The sequence below is a fragment of the Gambusia affinis genome, linkage group LG04 (genome assembly GCF_019740435.1).
Source record: "Gambusia affinis linkage group LG04, SWU_Gaff_1.0, whole genome shotgun sequence".
Lineage (NCBI taxonomy): Eukaryota > Metazoa > Chordata > Actinopteri > Cyprinodontiformes > Poeciliidae > Gambusia > Gambusia affinis.
Genome location: NC_057871.1, coordinates 16,727,853 through 16,748,672, shown reverse-complemented (window position 1 = coordinate 16,748,672; position 20,820 = coordinate 16,727,853). Strand labels below are relative to the sequence as shown.

Below are 20,820 nucleotides of genomic sequence, written 5' to 3'. Positions count from 1 at the left end.
CTGCCTCGGCCCCCCAAAAAGTTATGTGAAAAACTAATCTCAACACTCACTCACTGTGGCAGAGAAGAAGCTTATTAATGTTAGATGAGACACTGAATATGCCTTTCAAAATAAGCAGCCTTCTAGAGTGAGGCGCTTACAGTAACGCTTTGTTTTAGCTGTGTCTTTTTAAGAATGTGGTTAAAATATGACGAGTATGTGTGAAAACCTGATCAGATGATTGTGTCGCCTCTAGCTGAGCTGCAGAACAAAGGTTGTCACACAGGTTTTCCTTCACGCCCACAGATGCATGCTTGAAATAAACAGCAGGGCGTGGAAACCAGCCTGCCTTTTTTTTTTTTTTTTTTTTTAAATCATACTTTACCCGGCTCCTTCACTCAGTCTGTTGGTCTGCTGTAGAAGTGTGTGTGTGGGAGTGTGTTTTCGCTGTCGCCTCACCGGCTTCAGCTGTCTGTACGCATCAGTGATCCAACGCACTAAGGATGGCGGAGGAGTCTGTTCCAGAGGGTCGCAGCCTGAAGGAGCTGAGCGAGGAGGAACTTTGGGAGCTGATCAATGACAACCGTCACCGGATCTCCCTCGGGGTCCGACCGTGCGTCTTGTTGCCCTATCTGAGGCAGGTCAAGGTTCTCACAGAGGTGGATGAAGACGAGATCCTGTCCTGTCATAATCTGACTAATCGCTGCATGAGAACAAGTAAGCTGTCTGACTAGACGTTCTGTTTTACGTTTGACTGTTTTAAGAAAGTTAGATCTGCTCAAGCCGATAAGAATGTCCAGAGGTTTCTGCAGCTTCTGATTGTAAAGTTATGGGTTCTTTTTGCTTTTTAATATGCCAATCAAAGGTATGCCTGTTGTTTACATTTTTTTCCCCTCAGATTGTCGAACGAAGTTTATCAGATAAAGCTGACCTCAGTAAATGCAAAGAGCCAGTTTCAAATGATCTTTTAATTCTTTAAAGGTAGAAGCTATTCAGACCAACATGACCCTGTGTAAAAAAGTAATTGTCATCCAAATCTAAAAACTAACCAAAGCCACCTGAGGTAGCAGCAGCAGCAACTGCCATCAGGCATGTAGGATAACTGTGGGGGAATTTTGGCCCAGTTTTTGTTGCAGAATTGTTTATATTGAGCAACACCAATCAAAGGTATGCCTGTTGTTTACATTTTTTTCCCCTCAGATTGTCGAACGAAGTTTATCAGATAAAGCTGACCTCAGTAAATGCAAAGAGCCAGTTTCAAATGATCTTTTAATTCTTTAAAGGTAGAAGCTATTCAGACCAACATGACCCTGTGTAAAAAAGTAATTGTCATCCAAATCTAAAAACTAACCAAAGCCACCTGAGGTAGCAGCAGCAGCAACTGCCATCAGGCATGTAGGATAACTGTGGGGGAATTTTGGCCCAGTTTTTGTTGCAGAATTGTTTATATTGAGCAACACTGGAAATTTTTTAACCATAAATATGTGAGGTCCTACCACAGCATCTGAATTAAATTTAAGTGTGTAGTTTGACAAGCCCTCCAAACCCATCCACTGTTTTACATTCAGAGATAAACTTTCTAGTGTACCGGCTGAACATCCTTCTTCCTTTATATTTGCCTAAAATCTCCTACATTTTAGGCAAGAGAACAAGATTCATAGTTCCCTTAGTTACAATAAGTGGTTCAGGTCCTGAAACTGTACAGCAGCCCCCAGACCACCTCTCTACCACCACCATGTTTCACCGTTGATATGATTGTTGACTTTCTGAAAAGCCGTAAGACAGATATAATGAGACACACGCCAGGAGGGCGTTATTGTTACATTTTCTCAAAGAGCTAAATTGTCCATCCTTCCATTATCTTACCCGCTCATCCTTAGTGGAGTTCTGAGGGGTGCTGGTGCCTCTCTCCAGTGGCCAATGGGCGACAGGCGGGGTACACCCTGGTCAGAACGGCAGTCCGTCACAGTGCAGCACAGAGACAGACAGGACAAACAATCATGCACACACACACACACACACACCTAAGGAGAAGTTAGAGATGAAGGATGGTCAAAACCCTCTGTAGGAGCGCAGCTATTTTGCCACACCACCATTCATCCAGTTAGAGAGCTAATAAAGCAATTACTCCTGGATCTTCATGCTATTATTTTAGCATTCAGAGGAGCAGACATGTAATCATTTAAGTGAATAGAAAGTTAATTTGACATTCAGGGTCTAACACATTAAGCAATGTTTAACGCATTGACTGGTAATGTCAAAGTTTTTCTGACTTTGTAAATTAACAAAATTTTACTTTCAAAAGTTGTTTGAATGACTGTCCAGACGTGTCAGTATTTTTATTTAAGAATCGAACAAGGCTAACAACAATGAACTGAATTCTGGTGAATAAAAAAAAAAAAAAAAAAGGCTTTTTATGTTCTTTCCAAATAAAACTTTGCACTTTTCACCTGAAGCTGAATCTGAGACAAAAGGAGATTAATTGTACCTCCTTTTAGGCTACATGTTGGATCTGCTGAGGACCCAGGGAAGAAATGGAGCGATAGCTCTGTTAGAGGGGCTGATGATTCATTATCCAGTTCTCTACACCCACGTTACAGGGCGTCAGCCCAGCACAGAGCCCTCGAGATTCAGTGGTAAGTGTCCTAAAACATCTCCTACTCTTTCAAAGGGTGTCTTTGTCTCCTACGGCTCACCTGCATTGTCCTCCTCACAGGTCTGATTAAGTACTCAGAGCTAACCGAGTATCTCATCAGAGCGGTGACGGGGATGCAGACGGAGTTGCAGGAGGCCCGCAACGAGGCTGGCAAGATGAGCGCCCGCTGCTCCTCGCTGGAGTCGGAGGTCAGCCAACTGATGGAGCAGGAAGAGAAGTGCAGCCACCTTCAGACTGAAAACGAACGCTTGCAGAGACACCTGAGCTCTCTGCAGCGGGAAGTCACCAAGCTGAAGGACGAGAAGTGCGACTTGTACATCCGCTACACTGCAAGCATAGAGGAGAAATCGGCTATAAAAGGGCGGCTGCACGACCTGAACCTGCAGGTGAGTTTTTGCCTTAAAATTTCTCTTTGTGTTTTAATATTTTTATTCTCTTAAAAAAATAGAAGCAGTCTCCAATATTTATTTTAGGTTATCATTCCTTTGTCCTTCTAAGAGTCTCAATGTCTCTTATTGCTAATCCAGGGAAAGCATGATTAATGTTAACAATATCATAAAAAAATAGATTCAAAGTACAAAAAGGAGATTCAGAAGAAATAATGATTTAGACAATCTTGAATTTCACCTCAATTCCTTTCTAGTTAAACAATAACTTGTTTCTTCCTGGAAGACAGTGAAGGTGGATATAAAGGGCAATGTCTAAAAACTGATTATAATTCTTAGGTTTTTCCATTAACAATCAAAAACGTCTTTTGAAAAACTATTTGGAGAATGTGATTAAATCTTAACTAAGAATTTCCTGCGTTACATGGTAAAATGCTGGCATGCTGTCTGTGACAGTTAATATCTTTTCCCAAAGAAAACATCACGAGATTTTGTTTTCTCTGATTTACAAATGACCATTCTGATGAAGCACATAAAGTACCAAGGTTTAAACTGTAGAGGTCAGATTCATGACAACGGCGTGGGCTCATTCAGTCTTTCACCAATCTCACAATATTCTCTGCTGTCTCCTAACTCCACTTTATATGTGCAAAATGAAATGACAATATTTTATCTTATGAACAATGTTCTGGCAGAAGGAAACAAATATAGCAGCTTTATTGAATTACTCAAGGTGCTTTTTTTAAAAATGTTTATTGCTAAATATTACTAAAAAAAAATGTAGCTACTAAGCTTAAATTATCATTATTATTATTATTATTATTATTATTATTATTATTATTATTATTATTATTATTATTATTATTATTATTATTATTATTATTATTATTATTATATCTTCACTATCAAAACTTTCTGGATTTTCTTGCATCAAAAGTAGAATGATTTGTGAGAAGAATATTTTTTTCCTAATTTTTTTTTTATGTTACACTTAGTAATTTCGCTTCAGCAGTTAAATGGTTTACTTTAAAAGGAAATGAGCTAATTATACTCTATGAGTAGTTTGCAATCTTTTTATTTTTTCATATCCTAATCAGGAAATATGACTACGGGAGCATCTTTGATGCATTTTTTTCTGTGCCAGGAAACCACCCTGTGCTGTTTGTCACTGAGGACATTAACGGCACTATGCGCAGTCGCTGCTACTGTTGCTACTGTTACAGAAAGAAATGTTTCTAGGTAAAAGTTGAAGCTCTTTATCTCAGCTTCTCAGAAAACCAACTACTAAACCCAAAGTTTATGTAACTGGTACTTATTCAACCTGAAGGATTCTACATTGTGCCACCAATGTGTCTGCAATGAGGTCATAGAAACAGACAGGGCTAGTTACGCAGTTGTGTTTCAGAGATCGAACAGCTGACAAGAGGTGTTTAAAGAGGAGCAGCTTCACATTTTCTGATGGATTTTGACCAAAGGATGTTGTAATCTCTTAATGAGGACCACAGCATGTTTTTTTTTTTTTTGTTTTTTTTTAAGCCCTGTCTGTTTTATTTTTGTTTGCATAATAGGCCAATATGTCTTATTCAAAAGTATTTCTAAATTTAAGAAATCTGTGGTGCTACCAACAAGCTTTGGATAAGTTACAAACAAATTTTATGTGTTTCTTTGACTTATTTTAAAAAAAAAAACCCATACACACACACACACATTGGATCACAAATAAACTTAAATCATTGCAGCACATCAAACATAACAAAAATATAATGACAATGCGGTTGTCCATGCTGTTCATCTTTGGCTTTTAGTTTACTTTTAAGCATTAAGATTATTTTTTTATATTGTTATATTTACAACATTTTTCTACCAGCTCACTGCTCCTTCCTTGTCTTTGTCTCGATTTTTGTCTTTCGTTTTGTCTTCTTCTTATCTTCTTGTACTTTTGACCTCTTTTTAACCCTCTTATGAGGAAATGAAGACTCTAGAATGAATGTTTGTCAAATTCAAGTATCTTCTAATTATCTCCATCAACCCAAATGCACTTCCACAGTCCTTCTAACCAACATTATGACTGTTGACTACACATTTCTGTACTTTTTTTCTTTTCCATTCTTACCCTATTTTTTAGATCTCTAGTTTTTAGGGGTTTTCTATTTTTTCTCTCGTTGTTTTAGCCTTGTTTTATATAAAAATTGCTCTATACATATAAAATGACTGGTTATGAGTAGAAAGTTAAACATCTTTCTGCAACATCACAGTAGGACTTAGGGGAAGGTTGTACAGAGGACCATGTTGTTGTTTTTTTGCTGTTCTTTTTTAAACGGAGCAAATATAATTGGCATTCATGTACTGTTGGATCAAACACCTGAATATCAGCTCTTTCTTAAGAGATGGGAATTTCTGAAGAAACCTTTTGAGACTTATGTCCAGCTACAAAAACAGACTTCACCATGGCATATAAAACACACCTGTTTTGTTTTTATTAGGTCACAGCAGTTCATTATCAGCATTGGGATTTATTTGTTGTCTTTGATGGCAGGTGTATCAGCTGCAGATGGACCTACAGAGCATTCAGATGGAAAATGAGTTCCACAAACAGCGGTCCCTCCGAAGCGTTTCTTCTTCTCAGACCCCACAGCTGCAAGAGGAGGTCAGAAACCTCTCATTGAGTTGTGTCAGTTTTCTTAGGATCAGCCTCTCCTTAACTCTTCATGATCTTGTCTTGTCTTCCTCTCACCTGTCAGGCTCATAAGGACATCCTGCAGCAGGACTTGGCAGAGGCAATCGACAGTCAGGTGGAGCTGGCGGAGCACCTGAAAAGCTACAGAGAGGAGAATGAAAAGCTGCTCAGAGACAAACAGGGGGTGTGTGCATGTTTGTGCTCTGCCACCGTTACGAATTAGGAAAAACATGCAAATTCAGCTTAACAGTATTAACAGAATGTGACCTTTTAAGATTTCCATGCCCAAAGTTAACCATGACATATAAAACTGTTCCTTGACCACAGGGAAATCATCAACTACGTTTGTTTTTTTCATTAGTTTACATGTTGGACTAGGCAACTTTTTTTTTTAAAAAAAAGCCTAGCAGCAGTTTTGCTTCTGACATTGATCATGTTTTTAATTTAGCCATATGTACTTTTTCAGCTCTTGAATCAGACAGAAGCTCTGAGCCTTCAGGTGCAGCAGCTTTCTCTGGATTGTAAGATGCAAGAGCAGAAGAGCACCGTGGTCCAGAGCCAGATGAAGGAACTTCAGGTAGAGAGGGACCAGGTGGGTACAGTAACTCTTCCCCTCAGTCACTACTTAATGCCACTACCATTTTTTCAAGTTGTGTGCTTCTGTTTCATATTTTACTTTCAATGTTCAGCTGGAACTGAGCCGCCATAATGTTTTTCCTTATTATTTCCTCATAAATGCCTCATACCAGTAAAATCAGTCATTTTTTATTGGATTGTTTCATGCTTGTTTTAGCTTCCTGTTCAGAGTTAGGGTTTCTTTTTTTATTGGTTGACATCTAAAAAGAACACCTGTCAAAGCAGAAATGTGTGTGTGTTGATTTGCATGAAAAGTATGCTTTGTTGCGCATTGTATTCCCATGAGGTCTCCTGGCTGCTATTTATAACACGAGCGCTGTACTAAGAAAAATGTTGACGTACAATCTGCCTCACCTTAGAAAAAATCAAGTGTCTCCAAGCTGCATCATGGAGCTATCCGCCTTATATAATTGCGTTTGGTGTCTGTGGCAGTGCCTGAGTGTAATAAACTGTGTAATAAACATTCTTTCTTGATTATGTCTTCTAGTTGAATTAAAAATTGCTTTTGAATCCTGGGTTCAAAAAGCCTGTTATCTCCTAAGAAACCCTCCTCATGTAATACTTCCCTTATTTTTAAGTGAAATCTCTATTTATCAGTTAAGAATAATGAGCCTAACTGCTGTATTTGTACTATGAAATGTATCATATTCTGTGCGTAATTTAAAATTGCTGAAAACATTTTTCTAATATCAGATCCCATCTTTAATAGCTTAAAAATAAAAACTAAAAGCTTATTCGTACTATGTAACCTTTAGATGAATCATTATTTTTCTATTCCACATTGCTGTCATTTATTGTTAGTTATTAAAAAACGAAATGTGACACCACTTTAACACCAATCCGCATTTCTTTTTTCTTGATGGAAGCCATCGTCAGCAACGTTATGTATTGATTTGAAGAATCCCTGACTTCCACATTTAGTTGGTCCATAACCACTTTTCCATGGTGATCATCTAGATGAGTCTAGGAGCTGTAAGGACGCTATTAAGTTTTGACTGAGCACCTTTTGATTAATTTGAATTAATTTGCGTGTAGGCCTTCCAGTCCAGAGACGATGCCCAGGCCATGATCGCCCGCATCCTGGCTGAGAAGGACACATTGAGGAGTCAGCTGGTGGAGCTGCAGGACGCCGTCTTCACGCTTCAGGCAAAGCGCAGCCCCAGACCCCGCCTGCGGAAATCTGATGTATGTTTTTAACACACAAATTACCACATTCACACAAAAGTACAACAGATGCAGAAGTAACTTTACTGATGCCTTTGGGTTGGGGTTGAAGGTGAAGGAGATCAGCTGGGAGAGTCCAACTTCCAGCTCTGAAGAATGTCCTCTGCCAGTCCGACAGCGACTACGACGCATGGACGCACTTAACCCCATGTCCCTGAATTCCTGCACCTCAGAGGTTTGTAACATGTCACTGTGAGAGATGGGTTTCTATTTAAGATAAATTTAGAGTTAAGTAATGCTTTAGTAGTCTACACTGCTTTTCAAAATGTTGTACTCCTTAAACTTGATCAGACTTGTTGCGTCCTTATGTGATGGCTTGTAATTGTGAAGTAGAAGGAAAATAAAACTGTTTTTTTGACTAATAAATTATGATATAAAAATAACCTAAACTTTGACTGGTCCAATGGCTATGTAGATAAGTAAGTATATTCAAAAACTGACTGGCTTTTCAGTCTCTAAATCGTGCTCAAGATGCAACATCATGTTCTGTTAAGCTTAAAATAACTAGTCCACATAATAATGCAAAATTCCAACAAAACCTGAGAAAATTTGAATGAAATCAGTGCTTTTTATTTGCTGTATTTATGTTCTCTTTATCCTTAGTCAGAAGATGTTGTTCCCTCCAGCATCCGATCCAAAGGCGTCGAACCACCCAGTCTGGAGTCTCTCCGTAGAAGACAGGAAGTTTGTTTCGAAGACAGCAGGTGTGTGTGTGTGTTTGTTGTGTGTGCATGCATGCGTGTGTGTATGTGTGCTATAGCATAATGTACATGTACAGTGAATTTGTTCATTGGTGATGGTGGGAGTGGGTGTCACCTTACATACCAGGAAAAAGGAAAATTTGAATTCTGTAAAGCTACATTATTTTCTGGTGTTGTAAGATGACTTTCAGGTGAATCATTAATTCACAGGAATGTGAGGTTCATGTAAGCAGTCATGGAGGCAGGCGAGAGGTGTTGAGCTTTCTGTTTGTACTCTTTAACCCCTTTTCTTTTTGTTACTTTTGTTCCGACAGCTTAAGGGAATGTTCCGTGTCAAATAGTTATAGCCTTTGTCATCCAAAGGCTATAACTATTTGCTCCCCAGGAAACCAGTTAGTGCAGTTGAATGATTTAATCTCAGCTATTTGTGGAAAATCTCCTCCTTGTTTGGGTCTTCTGTGTCTAAGCATATTATCAAAGTTCATTCTAGTTTGTTTTTTCTTCTCACGTAGTTTGGAAACAGCAGAAACTGACTCTGTGCTGGACGACTTTGTGTTACTTTCTGATGGTACGTAGAGACAAAAGCTGTCCTACAGTGAGCTGTGTCTGGTCTTTTGCTGTTTAGATGAAATACCTTTATTACTTATTGTTTTAATCTGAACCTTTCTTAGCACTGAAAAGTGATACATTAACTCTGGTATATTATTGTCAGGGAAAGCAGCCCTGGTGCCAGATCATCTTACAGCCCTTCTTTTGTTCAGCAGGGAGTGAAGACGAGCAGGAACTCAGACCTTCCTCTTCTCATGGCTCCAACTCTGTCTGGTGAGGACTAAAAAGGACTTGGGGTTTATAAAGTACAGCCTAAATATGTAAATAGTGTCACTTGAAGAATAATGCCGGTGATAAATGGGGTAAACTGTAAATAATATCTTGTCAACAAAAAAAAAAAAACAGGCCTGTAAACCTCTATGAACAGATTTAATAAACAGATAAAGTCTTAATCAACTATCTGAATTAGTGCAATGCATTCTGACAACTGGATGCATTTTTTTCCAAATAAAAGGGTGACTCATTTGTCTCAGCCAATCAGGGTGCCTTAGTAGTCTTAAAATGTATTTTAAATGTATTGTTTCAAAGGTTAGAAAACTTTGAATCAAAGAATTCTCAATAATTGGATTGAATACTGGAAATCAACCCCAATTTTCTCTCTTCTCCTCAGCGTCTCAAAATCTTCAGCCCCTCCTTTCCTGGTGCGTTCTCGTCCAAAAGCCATCCGCGTTAACGGCCGTGTTCTGAGCCTCTCCCTCCAGTGTGACGCACTGCTAAGCCAGCTCTCCATCGTGGGAGGAAACAAGTCTGGAGTGTTTGTGCACCAGGTGACTGAGGGCGGCGCCGCCCATGCTGTCGGCATCAGCCCCGGGGCGCAGATTGTGGAGGTGAGTGTACTGAGATAAAAGGTGAAGGTTTCCTGTAACGAATAATGCAACTCTTATCAAGCTGTTGTTCTGCAGGTCAGGTATAAGCAAAACAGCAGGGCTCTGAGGATGGTGTTGGAGGACTCCACTCTGGAAGAAGCTACCTGGGCTCTGGGCCAGGTTACAGGCTTCTGTCAGCTGTCCCTCCGCCCCAGGCAAAACGGTAAACCTTACAGCTTTAAAAAGACTAAAACACAGAGCAGAGTTGGTGCTACTGTGCATTTTGTGTTGTTTTTTTTGTTTTTTCTAAGTCAGTTGGCAATAATGGTTCCAGCTGATGTGAAGTTATCAGGAAGCAGATCTTTTTTGCAATTTTAAAATTAGATAACGGCTCACTTGTCATCTTGTCACATGGAGAAATAATATCAAAATGTTACCTCATCCACTAAAGGATTCTGACTCATATCAGAGAGGAGTAATTAAATCATGGAGTTACAAACAAATAGTGCAGCAAATCGTATGCACTATTTGATTGTTTCATCCTTCTGAAACAATTCATTCATGTTGTCCATTCACCTTCATGGCCATGGGCATCTAAACTAGTTGGACTCCTCTCTTGGAGTACGTCAACTACATCCAAGAGACCACAAAATATATGACAAACATTCTCAGCATCATGTGCAGAGGGCAACTGGTGATGAAGGTGTTGCAGCAAATTTACAGCAAATTTACTGTCGTCATCCTGCGCAGACTACGAGGCGCTGCTGCAACAGCTGCAGAGCAGCACGATGTCATCAGGAGATTCCTTTTACATTCGGGTCAATTTATCCCTTCCTGCTGGTGCCAGTGGGACCTTGGCCGTGTCGTGCAACAATATCCTACATGTAACAAACACGAGACCTGCCGGCACCGAGGATCTGTGGCAAGCGAGCCAAGTTCACCCGTGCCAGCTGCTTGACCTGCAGAGTGGAACAGTACCCAATTATTACAGGTTGGTGCTCTGCTGTGAGCTGGTAGTCGATCCTAATAGGTCGAGATGACAACCGATTTCCTTCTGTGTTACAGGGCCCAGAGACTTTTGATTCAAACAATTGAAGACATGAGCTTTCAGACAAAGAATTGCCAGAAGGTTTTTTTTTTTTAAAAACCTTTAAGCAATCTAACTAATAAAGTCTTCAGGGCTCTAAGTTAATTATGGAAAAACTGTCATCATCCCAGGCTGGACGAGAAAACACCCGGAGCGAACAGAAGGCAGTGAGGATAGTCAGCACGGGGCGCCAAGGAAGGAACCCTCTGTGGGTCAGTGTGGATGAAGAAAACACGAACGGCACCGAGCCAGGTACAGTGAGCTGCAGCAGCACCATCACAAGTGTAAAATGCTCGTCTTTACTGCTGTTTTGGTGATGCAGTGATGCAAATTTGCCTCTGTTTTTCCACCTCTGAAGGTTCTCCGCCACCACCCAAAAGCTGTGTAACCCTCATGCCCTACACCCTTGTTACTCCTCATTTCCCACCAGTCTGCAGGCCTATCCTGCTGCTGCCAACAATACTGGGACGCATGCTGGACAAGAAGCTGGCCAGCTGGCAGGGCTTTCAGCTCTGTGAGCCTGGTAAGCAACGCTACGGCGTTATCGCCCCGCATCCTCATCTCTGTCAATACAGTCGCAGGAAAACATATTATAACATGGTAAAATTTTGACACATAAAAAATGTTTGTCACTTGAATTTCTTTTTTTACATCTTATCATTTTATAATCATAAACCTCAATGTATTCTATTGGGATTTTGTGTGATGAGTCAACACAAAATGGGCGTCTGTGAAGTGGAAGGAAAATTATATGCAACTTTTTGTTTCACAAAAATGTGAAAAGTGGAGTACATTTCTACTCAGCCCTCCTGAATCAAGGCCTTGTTTAAAGTGACAAGTCTTTGGGAGAAGGATTCTGTCTACAAATTTTTGCTCACTCTTTCTAAAACGGCTCAAGTTCAGAACCGCTGGATTTGTACTAAATTAAATTACACGCTAGTCAGCTGTGGCGACCACTTAGATGACTTCTGAAGGCCTTTAGGCATATTGAAATGTATTTAGGAATATTAGAGTAAAGAGGGCTGAAACACACACCACAATTTTCAGATTTAAATTGATACATTTTTAGAGCCACATATCATTTTCTTCCCACTACACAGTCATGCAAGACTTTGTTTCTTTGTGTGTCTTACATGAAATCGTATTAAAGCACACTGAGGTTTGTGGCTGTAACATGACAAAGAGTGAAGAAGTTTACAGGGCACGAATCCATTTGCAACACACCTTAAGTTCAGTAGACATAACACGTTTTATTGGTGAGATTACTCATCTCTTCTTCTACTTCCGATTTACACTGAAATGACGGTGTGTCTGACTACCTGTGTAAACAATCTGGTCTCTTACTGGGCAGAGGTAAACATTTCATTGTGTTTATCTGTAGCTGTAATCCAGGAAGGAAATAAACGCAGTAGGCAAATATTTCTAGAAAAAAAAAAAAAAATCTGCAGCAGCTATAAATAGTAAGTGTGTGCCAATGTTCCCTTCAGTGGGGTAAATTAAATGTTTGTTGATCTTTGTGGGAAAGTTTGATCATTACAATAACAACGAACAAGAACATTTAGCGGAAAACATGGGGAAATTAAATATTTAGTGCTCAGGATTAACGGATGTAGTGTTTTTGTGTGAGTCCATGTGATTTGTCGCTGTCCCTGCAGAGATGTTGACCTCCAGTGAACATGCTGCTCGGCTCCAGAGGTCTGAGATTCTGGAGGAGGTGGAGCCTGGTGGAAACCAGTGCTACACTCTTCAAAGTGTCGAGAAAGTCATGAAAAAGGTCAGAGCGCACTCTTTTTGTTTTAGCATGTGTATTTAGACCGTCTGGATGTAATCTGTTAACAAAATCGTTTTTAAAATCACACATTTATGTTTTACTTTGTTTTATTCCTCTTGGACAGAGTTAAGGTATGTTTATGCATGCAAATCTCCAAACTGCGAATTGTTGTGGTTTTAATTTGAGCCTAAAACTACCAGACAAACCAGCACAAGCAGACAGTCACTTTAAATTATAAGGAACTCATTTCAGAGTGACAATCTTTCTGATTTAATGCCACGTTTTGCCATCCCCCTCCTTCTCTCAGGGCCTTCACTGTTTGCTGCCATTAGGCCTGGACTGTGTGCGTCGGCTGCATCGCTCCGAGATCTTTCCAGTTATCATCTTTATTGGCGTATCCGCACGCAACGCACGTAAACTGAAGTATGTTTGTTTTATTTTTGTTTTTTTAATTTTCTCTTAAGCACTACACGTACAGGGGCTAGAAATGTCAAAGCCCTTGAACTTTTCCAGAAACTACCTTATACGGATCCTGCTTAATAAACCAACATATATTAGTGCATAATTCTTTGACGTTTTGGTGTTTTATGAATAAAAATGTGAAAAGTCTTTAGTCCAATACTTGTGAATAAAATCCAGTGCAACCAATTGCCTTCAGAAGACGCCTCAGTAGTGCAAAAAATGTGAGTAATTTAATAGCTGTTCTGTAAAGGCTTCAGAGGTTTGTTTGAGAACATCCGTGAACAAACAGGATGATACGTAAGAAACGCAGCAGACGGGTCAGGTTTAAAGCTGTAGAGAAGTTTAAAGCAAGTTTGTGAAATACAACAGGCCTGTAGGAGACACAGTGAATATTTGGAAAAAGTTTCTAATGAGACCACAACTAAACTTGAGAAAAGCAGCCCAGTGAGACACAGGGCTGCTGTCTTGAGGAATGAGGAAACCAGTCAAAGTTGATTGGAAGATGTATGAAGCTACCTGCAGCATATCCTTGATGAAAACATACCAGAGACTGCAAAAGATTTCATTCTCCTCTTCCAGCAGGACAATGACCCCTACGCTACCACACAGTATGATTGACATTAGAGTATTTACACAAAAAAAAAAAAAAAACGCCTACTTTTTCTTGAATGGTGACAGAACTACCATGTTTTAGCTCAAACACTGCAGTAAGCAACTCCAGTTAAATGATTTTACATATCACATGGTCTGAAGTCAATGCGCCTCTTTTATTTTCCGTTTTGCAGGTCAAAGCTGCAGCGTAGCGGGCAGACGGAGGAACAGCTGCTTGCATGTTCAAAGAGCGAGGAGCCGCTGTTGGACAAGCTGCCATGCCTGTATCACAGCATGGCTCCAGACTCCTGGTGTGACCAGAACTCCCTGCTGACCAGCCTCCGTACCATCATCTGGGAGGAGCAGAGGAAGGTCGTCTGGGTGGAGCCGGACCTGTGGTGAAGATAAGGGGAGGAAAATGGAGATAAAATTATAGATATCTGTATAAGATGAATACACTTTACAAGAGATGTTTTTGTAAACTTCAGTATGTATCCATGATACTTGAGAGTGTTTAAAATCCTGTAGGAATGCCCTGTATAAACTGTATATTATCTTCTATTTTAGGTATTTATTTATAACAAGCATTTGTAAAACCACAATTGTATCAACTAGAAATCTTATCTCCACATTTGTTGTAGGTCAGTTCTTGTTATGAGGGACTGTATCTGGTGTAGATCTCTTTTAAACCACTACATCTACCACTGCTGTTTTTTAAATGTCTATTTTGTTAAATAAAAGGTTATTGTTACACATTAAATAAGCACCACAGATATCTCTGGCAGTTTAGTTTCTGTAAATCGTCCACAGGTTGTTACATTGTCACCGACTCTGAAGTAAGCCTGGAACTGGTCATGATGTTTGTGCCACTCAAAGCTAAACTCTGAACTCAGAGAATATGTTGAACCCACTTCCTCATTGCTTCTTTTATCCCTTTCTCTTTCCTTTTTGCATCAGAAAATATGATACAGTGTTTTTCACCCAGTTTGACACAATCACTTTAAAAAAAAACCCCAACCAAACAACTATTTCCTTTGTTCTCTCAGAAACCGTGCCACACTTGAGCATGGTTTGTATGTGTGCGCACTTCTCTCTTCTCTGCAGCCAGCCTCTTTGACAAAAGATTATATTCATGTTTTTTCTCCTTCTGTCTCTGTCTTTGCCTGCCAGAGTTTCATTCACATTGAAAGTGTTCTTAAATTTCTGATACAAAAACGGTATCACTCTAAATTTCTCTGAAGTTTGAAATGTAGGAAAAATGCTTCAAAATTTGCTGTATATTTTTTTAAATGTTAATTGCCAGATCTTTTAGGCTAAAACGTAAGGTCTCTTTGATTTTGTGAAGGATTAAGTGTTTTACAGGTTCTTATGCATTTTCATTCTGAATTCAGCCATTTAGCTTTAGATATAAATGAAAGCTTTTTAAGAGGCACATCTACCTGCCATAATCCAAATTTACATCGCTAAGAACAATAAATGAACATCAAGATTGTCTCTATTACCTAGCTGTTTCTTTTTTTTTATTAAAATAAATGATCTTGGAACCATTTCATAACATAGCGGCGTGATATGCTTGTAAACAAGTGAACTGCTCATGAAATGAACACAGTTCTATGAAAATAAGATGAATGCATATGTTGGTTATTTCAATTCGGTTATATCCAGTTCAGATTATTTGCACTGATATTAATCACAACCAAATGATGTCTTGTGATAAAAGACAGTGATAAAAAAACAGCACTTAAAAGTAGCTGAAAGTAGGTTAATGCTGTTGTTTTTGTCACAATTCTCAAACAAGAGCAAGAATCACCTATGAGATCTGGAAACTCCATAACTGGGTCAAGTAGGTAAATGTTCACCTAACCAAATGTATTTGTATGTAACCATCCTAACATCAGGAATGCAGAATAACTTGCTGCTTTGCTATGGATTTTTAAAATTCTTGTTTTGGCATCTGTTGCTAAAAATACCAGTCAGTAATTTTAATATGTTTCGTGTAAAGGTATTTCCTTAACCTTTTTCTTTTAAACAGGTGAAAACTATGTAGTTTATGATGGTTTAATCCAGCGCATGCGCATAAGTATTATAACGTCACTTCTCGCTGCATAGCCACAAGAGGGCGCACAATACAAATATCGCTGATAATTTGCCAAATTTGGAACAAAAATAAGTGCTGTAGTCTTTAGCTCATTTTTATTTTGCATGCAGTATTGCAGTTGAATACTCGGAGTTGCGTGAAAGGACGTGGAACCACATAAAGAGGTGGGTGAGATTTTGTTCTGTCACGGTAAACTGGCTGGAAGTTTACCGTGAAGAAAGAAATTTGCTGTTAGCTAAGTAGTTTTGTTTTATCAGACAAAATACAAACGTCTGCACCAAAATATATTGTAGAGATATCCTAAAGTAGTTTTCAATTAGCCTATTGTCAATTTTCAAAAATTCAAAATAATAATAATAAAATAGTTACTTCTAATAATGTAAACTGAAAGGTAGTGTAAAAACATTAAAACAGTGATAGTTTGACTACCACAGCTAACACAGCTACAACATTTAGTACAAAGGGTGAAGGTTAGAAATGGATTGCGGTTGCTTCTTTTGTGTAAATAACAAAACAGTGATTTATGAGGTCAGTCTTTACTTGGATTGCACATACAAACCACATGGGACGCACTGCAGCAGCAACATCTAGAAAACATTTTTTTTTTAATCTGTAAAAGAGCCAACTCTTGTTTTTTGCAGCTCTTTGCCTGAGATGTGCCCACATTCAACATTTGTTTTAATCTCCTATTAATTTAGGTATTTTCATGATGTATACAAACTTTTTTTATCCATGTGGAATAACAATAGTTGCGCTGATGAAGCTACGATACTTTAGAAAAATAAGAGTTTGACGCACAAGTTTGAGTTAAATACTTTTGTTTAATTTTTGGTAAGAATAAACCCTTCTTTTTCTTTTTATTATTTTTATTATTTTAGATCCATCACCAACATTTGGGCATAAATCTGAAAATATAGAGTTTGTTTTAAATGGACCCAGGTTAAGCATAAATAATTTTTTCCTAATAGTGTTCAGTTCAGAACTATTCTTGTCACTTATTCTTAATCTTAGTTTTCCATTTTGTAACCAGTTTTGAACGCAATGTCACCGTTTTAATAACCTGCCTCACACTTTCACGTCTGATGAAAGGAAACTGGTTAGCAGAAACTATGCCAGGACATTGCTCATGGCTATAAAATGCTTGTAGTTTTTCCTCAAAGCTGCTAAAAAAAGATTAGACAAATGTTATTGGGTGTGTAAGTACGTATAATTTTCTGCTGGCTTGAATGAGAAAACAGCCTCATAAGTTCAAACCCAGGTACCCAGTTCTTGTTTTAAAGATTGGTTTAAAGTTCAATACAAAATTTCATTTCTGGTGATTGTACACATTAATGGAAGAGGGTGATATTGAATGAATTTAGTAGATCTGCTGCTCTGAATTAAAGCAGCTCTGTGTTTTTTATTTATTTATTTATTTTAGGAAGAAAATTGGGCTTTACTTACTGTAACACATTTGTATGAAAACACTAAAGGACAGATCACATCATTAGCTCTTTTAAAAAGGCCTGACAAGAAAAAGTGAGAAAATGTTCTAATTATTTATGTTTTGGGCCAAATTGTGATTTTTTTTAAGAGTGCCTTGATTGTCAGTGGCCACTAGAGGGCAGCAGAGAGACGCAAATGTGGTTTGAAGGCAGCTGGAGTGGCGATAATGAGGAGCAGGGGGAGGGAGAGAGAAGAGAGGCAGCTCTTTGGTTTCTGACCACATGCTCGCAGCATCGCTGTTTCACTGGCTGTATCCCAGCTAATGTGTTTACAGCCTTCACTGAGAAAACAGAGCACCCCCTGCTCTGCACCCGCACACTCTCTCACCTCCGTATTCTGTCTTTAATTAGCTGTTTATTGTTTACTGACTAGATTTAAGGCTTTTTAAGACTTCAAGGGAATCAATTTCCACCACTGGAAGGTATTTTTGGCTCCTTCAGGGACTCAAACCCTCCCTCTTGTTGCTGGGAAACCACTCCAGTGATCTGTGTGTTGTCAGGGTGCATTAAAAACAGCAAAGTTAGCTGGAGAAAATAGAACAGATAGAAATATGGTACATATCATATTTCTTTTAGGTTTTTTTATACTAAAGGTGCAAGTATCACCACACCTTGATTTCCCTTTTTAAGCCCCTCTTGCTTCACACTAATATTTTAGTGAGAAATGTAAGCTTGAATACAAAATTTCATTTCTGGTGATTGTACACATTAATGGAAGAGGGTGATATTGAATGAATTTAGCAGATCTGCTGCTCTGAATTAAAGCAGCTCTGTGCTTTTTATTTATTTATTTATTTTAGGAAGGAAATTGGGCTTTACTGTACTCTGTACATTTGTATGAAATACAAAGGACAGAATGCATTCTGTCCTCTGTGTTTCTTTTTAAAAATTGAACGTGTCACACGCTTCTTTTAGGCAAAACTGGAAAAACCTGACTTTCATCTATTTCTCACACTAATTGTCGACTATTCAGATGGCTGAATAAGTAAGCCTTAAACAGTGTTACTCTGAAAACAATTTCATTTTACTGTCTGTAGGACTGTCATAGTACTGTCTGTAGTTCCTGTGAATCCTTGGTTTGCATTTCTGCTTGTGATTATTTCTTTGCTTTGTTGATGATATTTCCCCCGTCGTCTGATTCTCACAGTGTCTCAGCTCCCTCTACCCCCTGTCTGCCTGTCATCTGCTCATTAACTCACCTGTCTGGCACTCCAGTAACACTAAGTGGTTTTCACAGCCTGCATCAGGTCTTTTTATTGTTGCCACCAGCATGCTTTGTTGGCTTTTCTGAGGTCGGTTACCATTAAATCAGCTCTCACCTCCAGCCCTCATCTCTGTGTTTGGGTCCTTAACGACACCGTTTTGTGATCATGTGAACCTTATTAGACAAAGTATTTTTATGGTTATAGTTATTTCACTTAACTCAATGTCCTCCCCAAATGTGAACATTAAAGGCCATACGTTGTTGGGTCATTTGAGCAACCCCCAACAGTCTCTTGCTTAAATTTAGACAATAGATTTAGACAACAATATTTGAAGACCGCTTTTCACTCTTCGCATTTGTGCTTCGTTTAAATCAAAAGCAACATTGTCTCTTCAAAAATCTTTTTAAAAACTGTTTGGAAGCATGAAGGTTTGAGCGTATGAATTAAAGTTGACTTGATGAATGAACATATAAAATGCGAATCTTCGGGAAAATGTTCAGTTATGTAGCTTTCTTTTATGATAAGCTAATATATCTGGGTTGGGTCGACACAATCTTTCAGTATGGGTAAACGTGTTTCAATGGGGCTTGGCCTCATCGTTCTTAATTAGGTTTAAAATAAATCTTCCTCTGTTGTTCTTTGTCTTTACATAGTAAAGTAAGTTTTAGTTCATTTCAGTCTGCATGAGTTCAGTAGTGAAGGCAAAGAAATATAAGAATGCTACATGTTTGTTCTGCTTGTAACAGTGTAGAGTAAATAAAAGTGTTATTTGAATCTGAAACAACATGAGGGCAACATAAGGAGTGTATTATTACTTCAAACACCCAATGATATTAAAAAAGTTAGATTTTTTTCATAAATTATGTTGCTAAAGTATATTTACATGAATATGTTGACACAACTATATTACTTTGCTCTGAACTGTACATGACTTCATTACACTTACTTTTTAATAAATTTTATTCAGTTGATCTAACAAAAGTATGAGATTTAATGAGCAACTTGAACACTTTTAGGTCATTCATATTTATTTATTTTTTTATTTTTAGTATAGAGCGTTAATTGATGTTTCCAGGATAACAATTTCACCTTCTAGATTATTCATAAGGCTTCTTGGTTTCAACTAAAAGGTGTAGGTTTGAAAAATTGTGACCATAATAATATTTAATAATCAGATAATCAAATGAAGAGGTGATTTATTTCAGCAACTCAATTCACAAAGTAAAACAGATTAATTAATTACACACAGATGTTTTTCAAGCCTTTATTTCAGCTAATTATGCTGATTTTCTGCCTGAAGCTAAAGCTAACGCTATGTTTAAGATTAGAATATTAAATTAGTAAAAATATGTTTGACTGCTATAAGGTTGCTATTTATCAAATGAATGAGCCTCATATGTGTGCATGTGAAATATATTTATTTTGCATCTTACAAATGCAGCGACCAAGTTTGGACTTCAACAGGGTCGTTGTCTGTTGTGGCATTTTGCTCCTGTTCTTAATATGAACAAACCAACAACCATCAGAAATTCAACTACTCTTGATAAACTTTTTTTATTTTTAAGAAAAAAATTATTTTTATTGTTGAGTGCAGGATATGATGCTGGTTTCAGTGCTTCAGTATTTTATTACTTGTGCTATATTTAAGCTGCATTGGTACAGCTTTGCTAGCTGTTGGGTGTGCATTACGGATACGGTAGGCTTATCAGGTTTTTTATAAAGACATCTTTCTTCTAATGGTGGAAGACTAAATTCAATGAGCTACAGTTACTGACTGTCACATTTCACATCACACAGCATAATTTGATCTGCTGTTTGCTTCTCACCACACAAAAGCTGGTAGAAATACCATTAAATCTGCAGCTGATGGTCGCAGGGAAATTTGATAATCTCCAGTTTGGTGGCTTTAAACTCTCAAATTTTATTACTGTTGATGCCCTAAAAAAAATAAAAAAAAATCCATCTCTTTCTGTGTCTGTCTCCATGCATAGAGCAGTGACCCTTTGCTGACCATGCACGGTGTGAAACATGTCACACAGTAGTGGCCGTGACCTCGTGTATGTGTGTGAGTATCTTCAGGCTATCTGCTACAAACACACATTTACACAAAGATACTAAGACCTCAGATTAAAGACCTGTCATCACTGGAACTCCTTTAAATCAACAATTTCTTTCTGCAAACCGTCGGTATTAACAACAAATCCGGTATCTTTCATTTGGGATGTCTTTTTTTTGTTTTGTTTTTTTGTTTTTTAAAGAAACGTTGAAGACTCCACCCAGAATTTCTCAGCTTTTGTTGTAGCTCTGTCCCCTGGAGAGTAGTCACAAAGTTAAATGTCAGTGTGACAAAAGTCACCTAAAGGGGATTGAAAATTGCCTCATATAGACCTGCAATACGATGGAAAATATACACCTACAAGTGAAATACTTGAAAAAAGTACAAACCCA

General features: G+C 38.3%; 2 protein-coding genes across 9 annotated transcripts in view; both read left to right on the top strand.

The window, feature by feature from the left end:
- Positions 1–390: 390 nt before the first annotated feature.
- card14 (caspase recruitment domain family, member 14) lies at positions 391–15,099 on the top strand. 3 transcript variants are annotated; one of them, XM_044115253.1, is made up of 20 exons: positions 391–696; positions 2,478–2,615; positions 2,696–3,021; positions 5,558–5,668; positions 5,763–5,882; positions 6,165–6,290; positions 7,370–7,519; positions 7,611–7,733; positions 8,162–8,262; positions 8,772–8,827; positions 9,024–9,081; positions 9,479–9,695; positions 9,771–9,897; positions 10,425–10,665; positions 10,740–10,803; positions 10,893–11,013; positions 11,120–11,284; positions 12,417–12,535; positions 12,840–12,955; positions 13,780–15,099. In XM_044115253.1, exons 1-20 carry the CDS (start codon positions 483–485, stop codon positions 13,985–13,987), a joined length of 2,901 nt encoding a protein of 966 aa, XP_043971188.1. In that variant the 5' UTR covers positions 391–482; the 3' UTR covers positions 13,988–15,099. The 3 variants fall into 3 exon arrangements, with proteins under 3 accessions (XP_043971188.1, XP_043971187.1, XP_043971189.1); XM_044115252.1 differs by having other exon boundaries at positions 9,021–9,081; XM_044115254.1 differs by lacking the exon at positions 391–696 and having other exon boundaries at positions 2,736–3,021; positions 9,021–9,081.
- A 423-nt stretch (positions 15,100–15,522) lies between these two features.
- Positions 15,523–20,820, top strand: part of LOC122830155 (E3 SUMO-protein ligase CBX4-like) — an 82,643-nt gene continuing 77,345 nt past the window's right edge. For 3 of the 6 annotated variants that reach the window (XM_044115282.1, XM_044115281.1, XM_044115280.1), the window contains exons 1-2: positions 15,523–15,847; positions 20,364–20,437. The gene's annotated coding sequence lies outside the window, so the exon portion shown is untranslated. The remainder of the gene's footprint in view (positions 15,848–20,363; positions 20,438–20,820) is intronic. The other 3 variants (XM_044115284.1, XM_044115279.1, XM_044115283.1) reach the window with 1 other exon arrangement.

Excerpts from the sequence above, each read along its gene's own strand:
- card14 (XM_044115252.1), top strand. The coding sequence starts at position 483 with ATGGCGGAGGAGTCTGTTCCAGAGGGTCGCAGCCTGAAGGAGCTGAGC. Across the intron at positions 2,616-2,695 it reads AGAGCCCTCGAGATTCAGTG|GTCTGATTAAGTACTCAGAG; the intron begins GTAAGTGTCCTA and ends TCCTCCTCACAG. Across the intron at positions 5,883-6,164 it reads TGCTCAGAGACAAACAGGGG|CTCTTGAATCAGACAGAAGC; the intron begins GTGTGTGCATGT and ends GTACTTTTTCAG.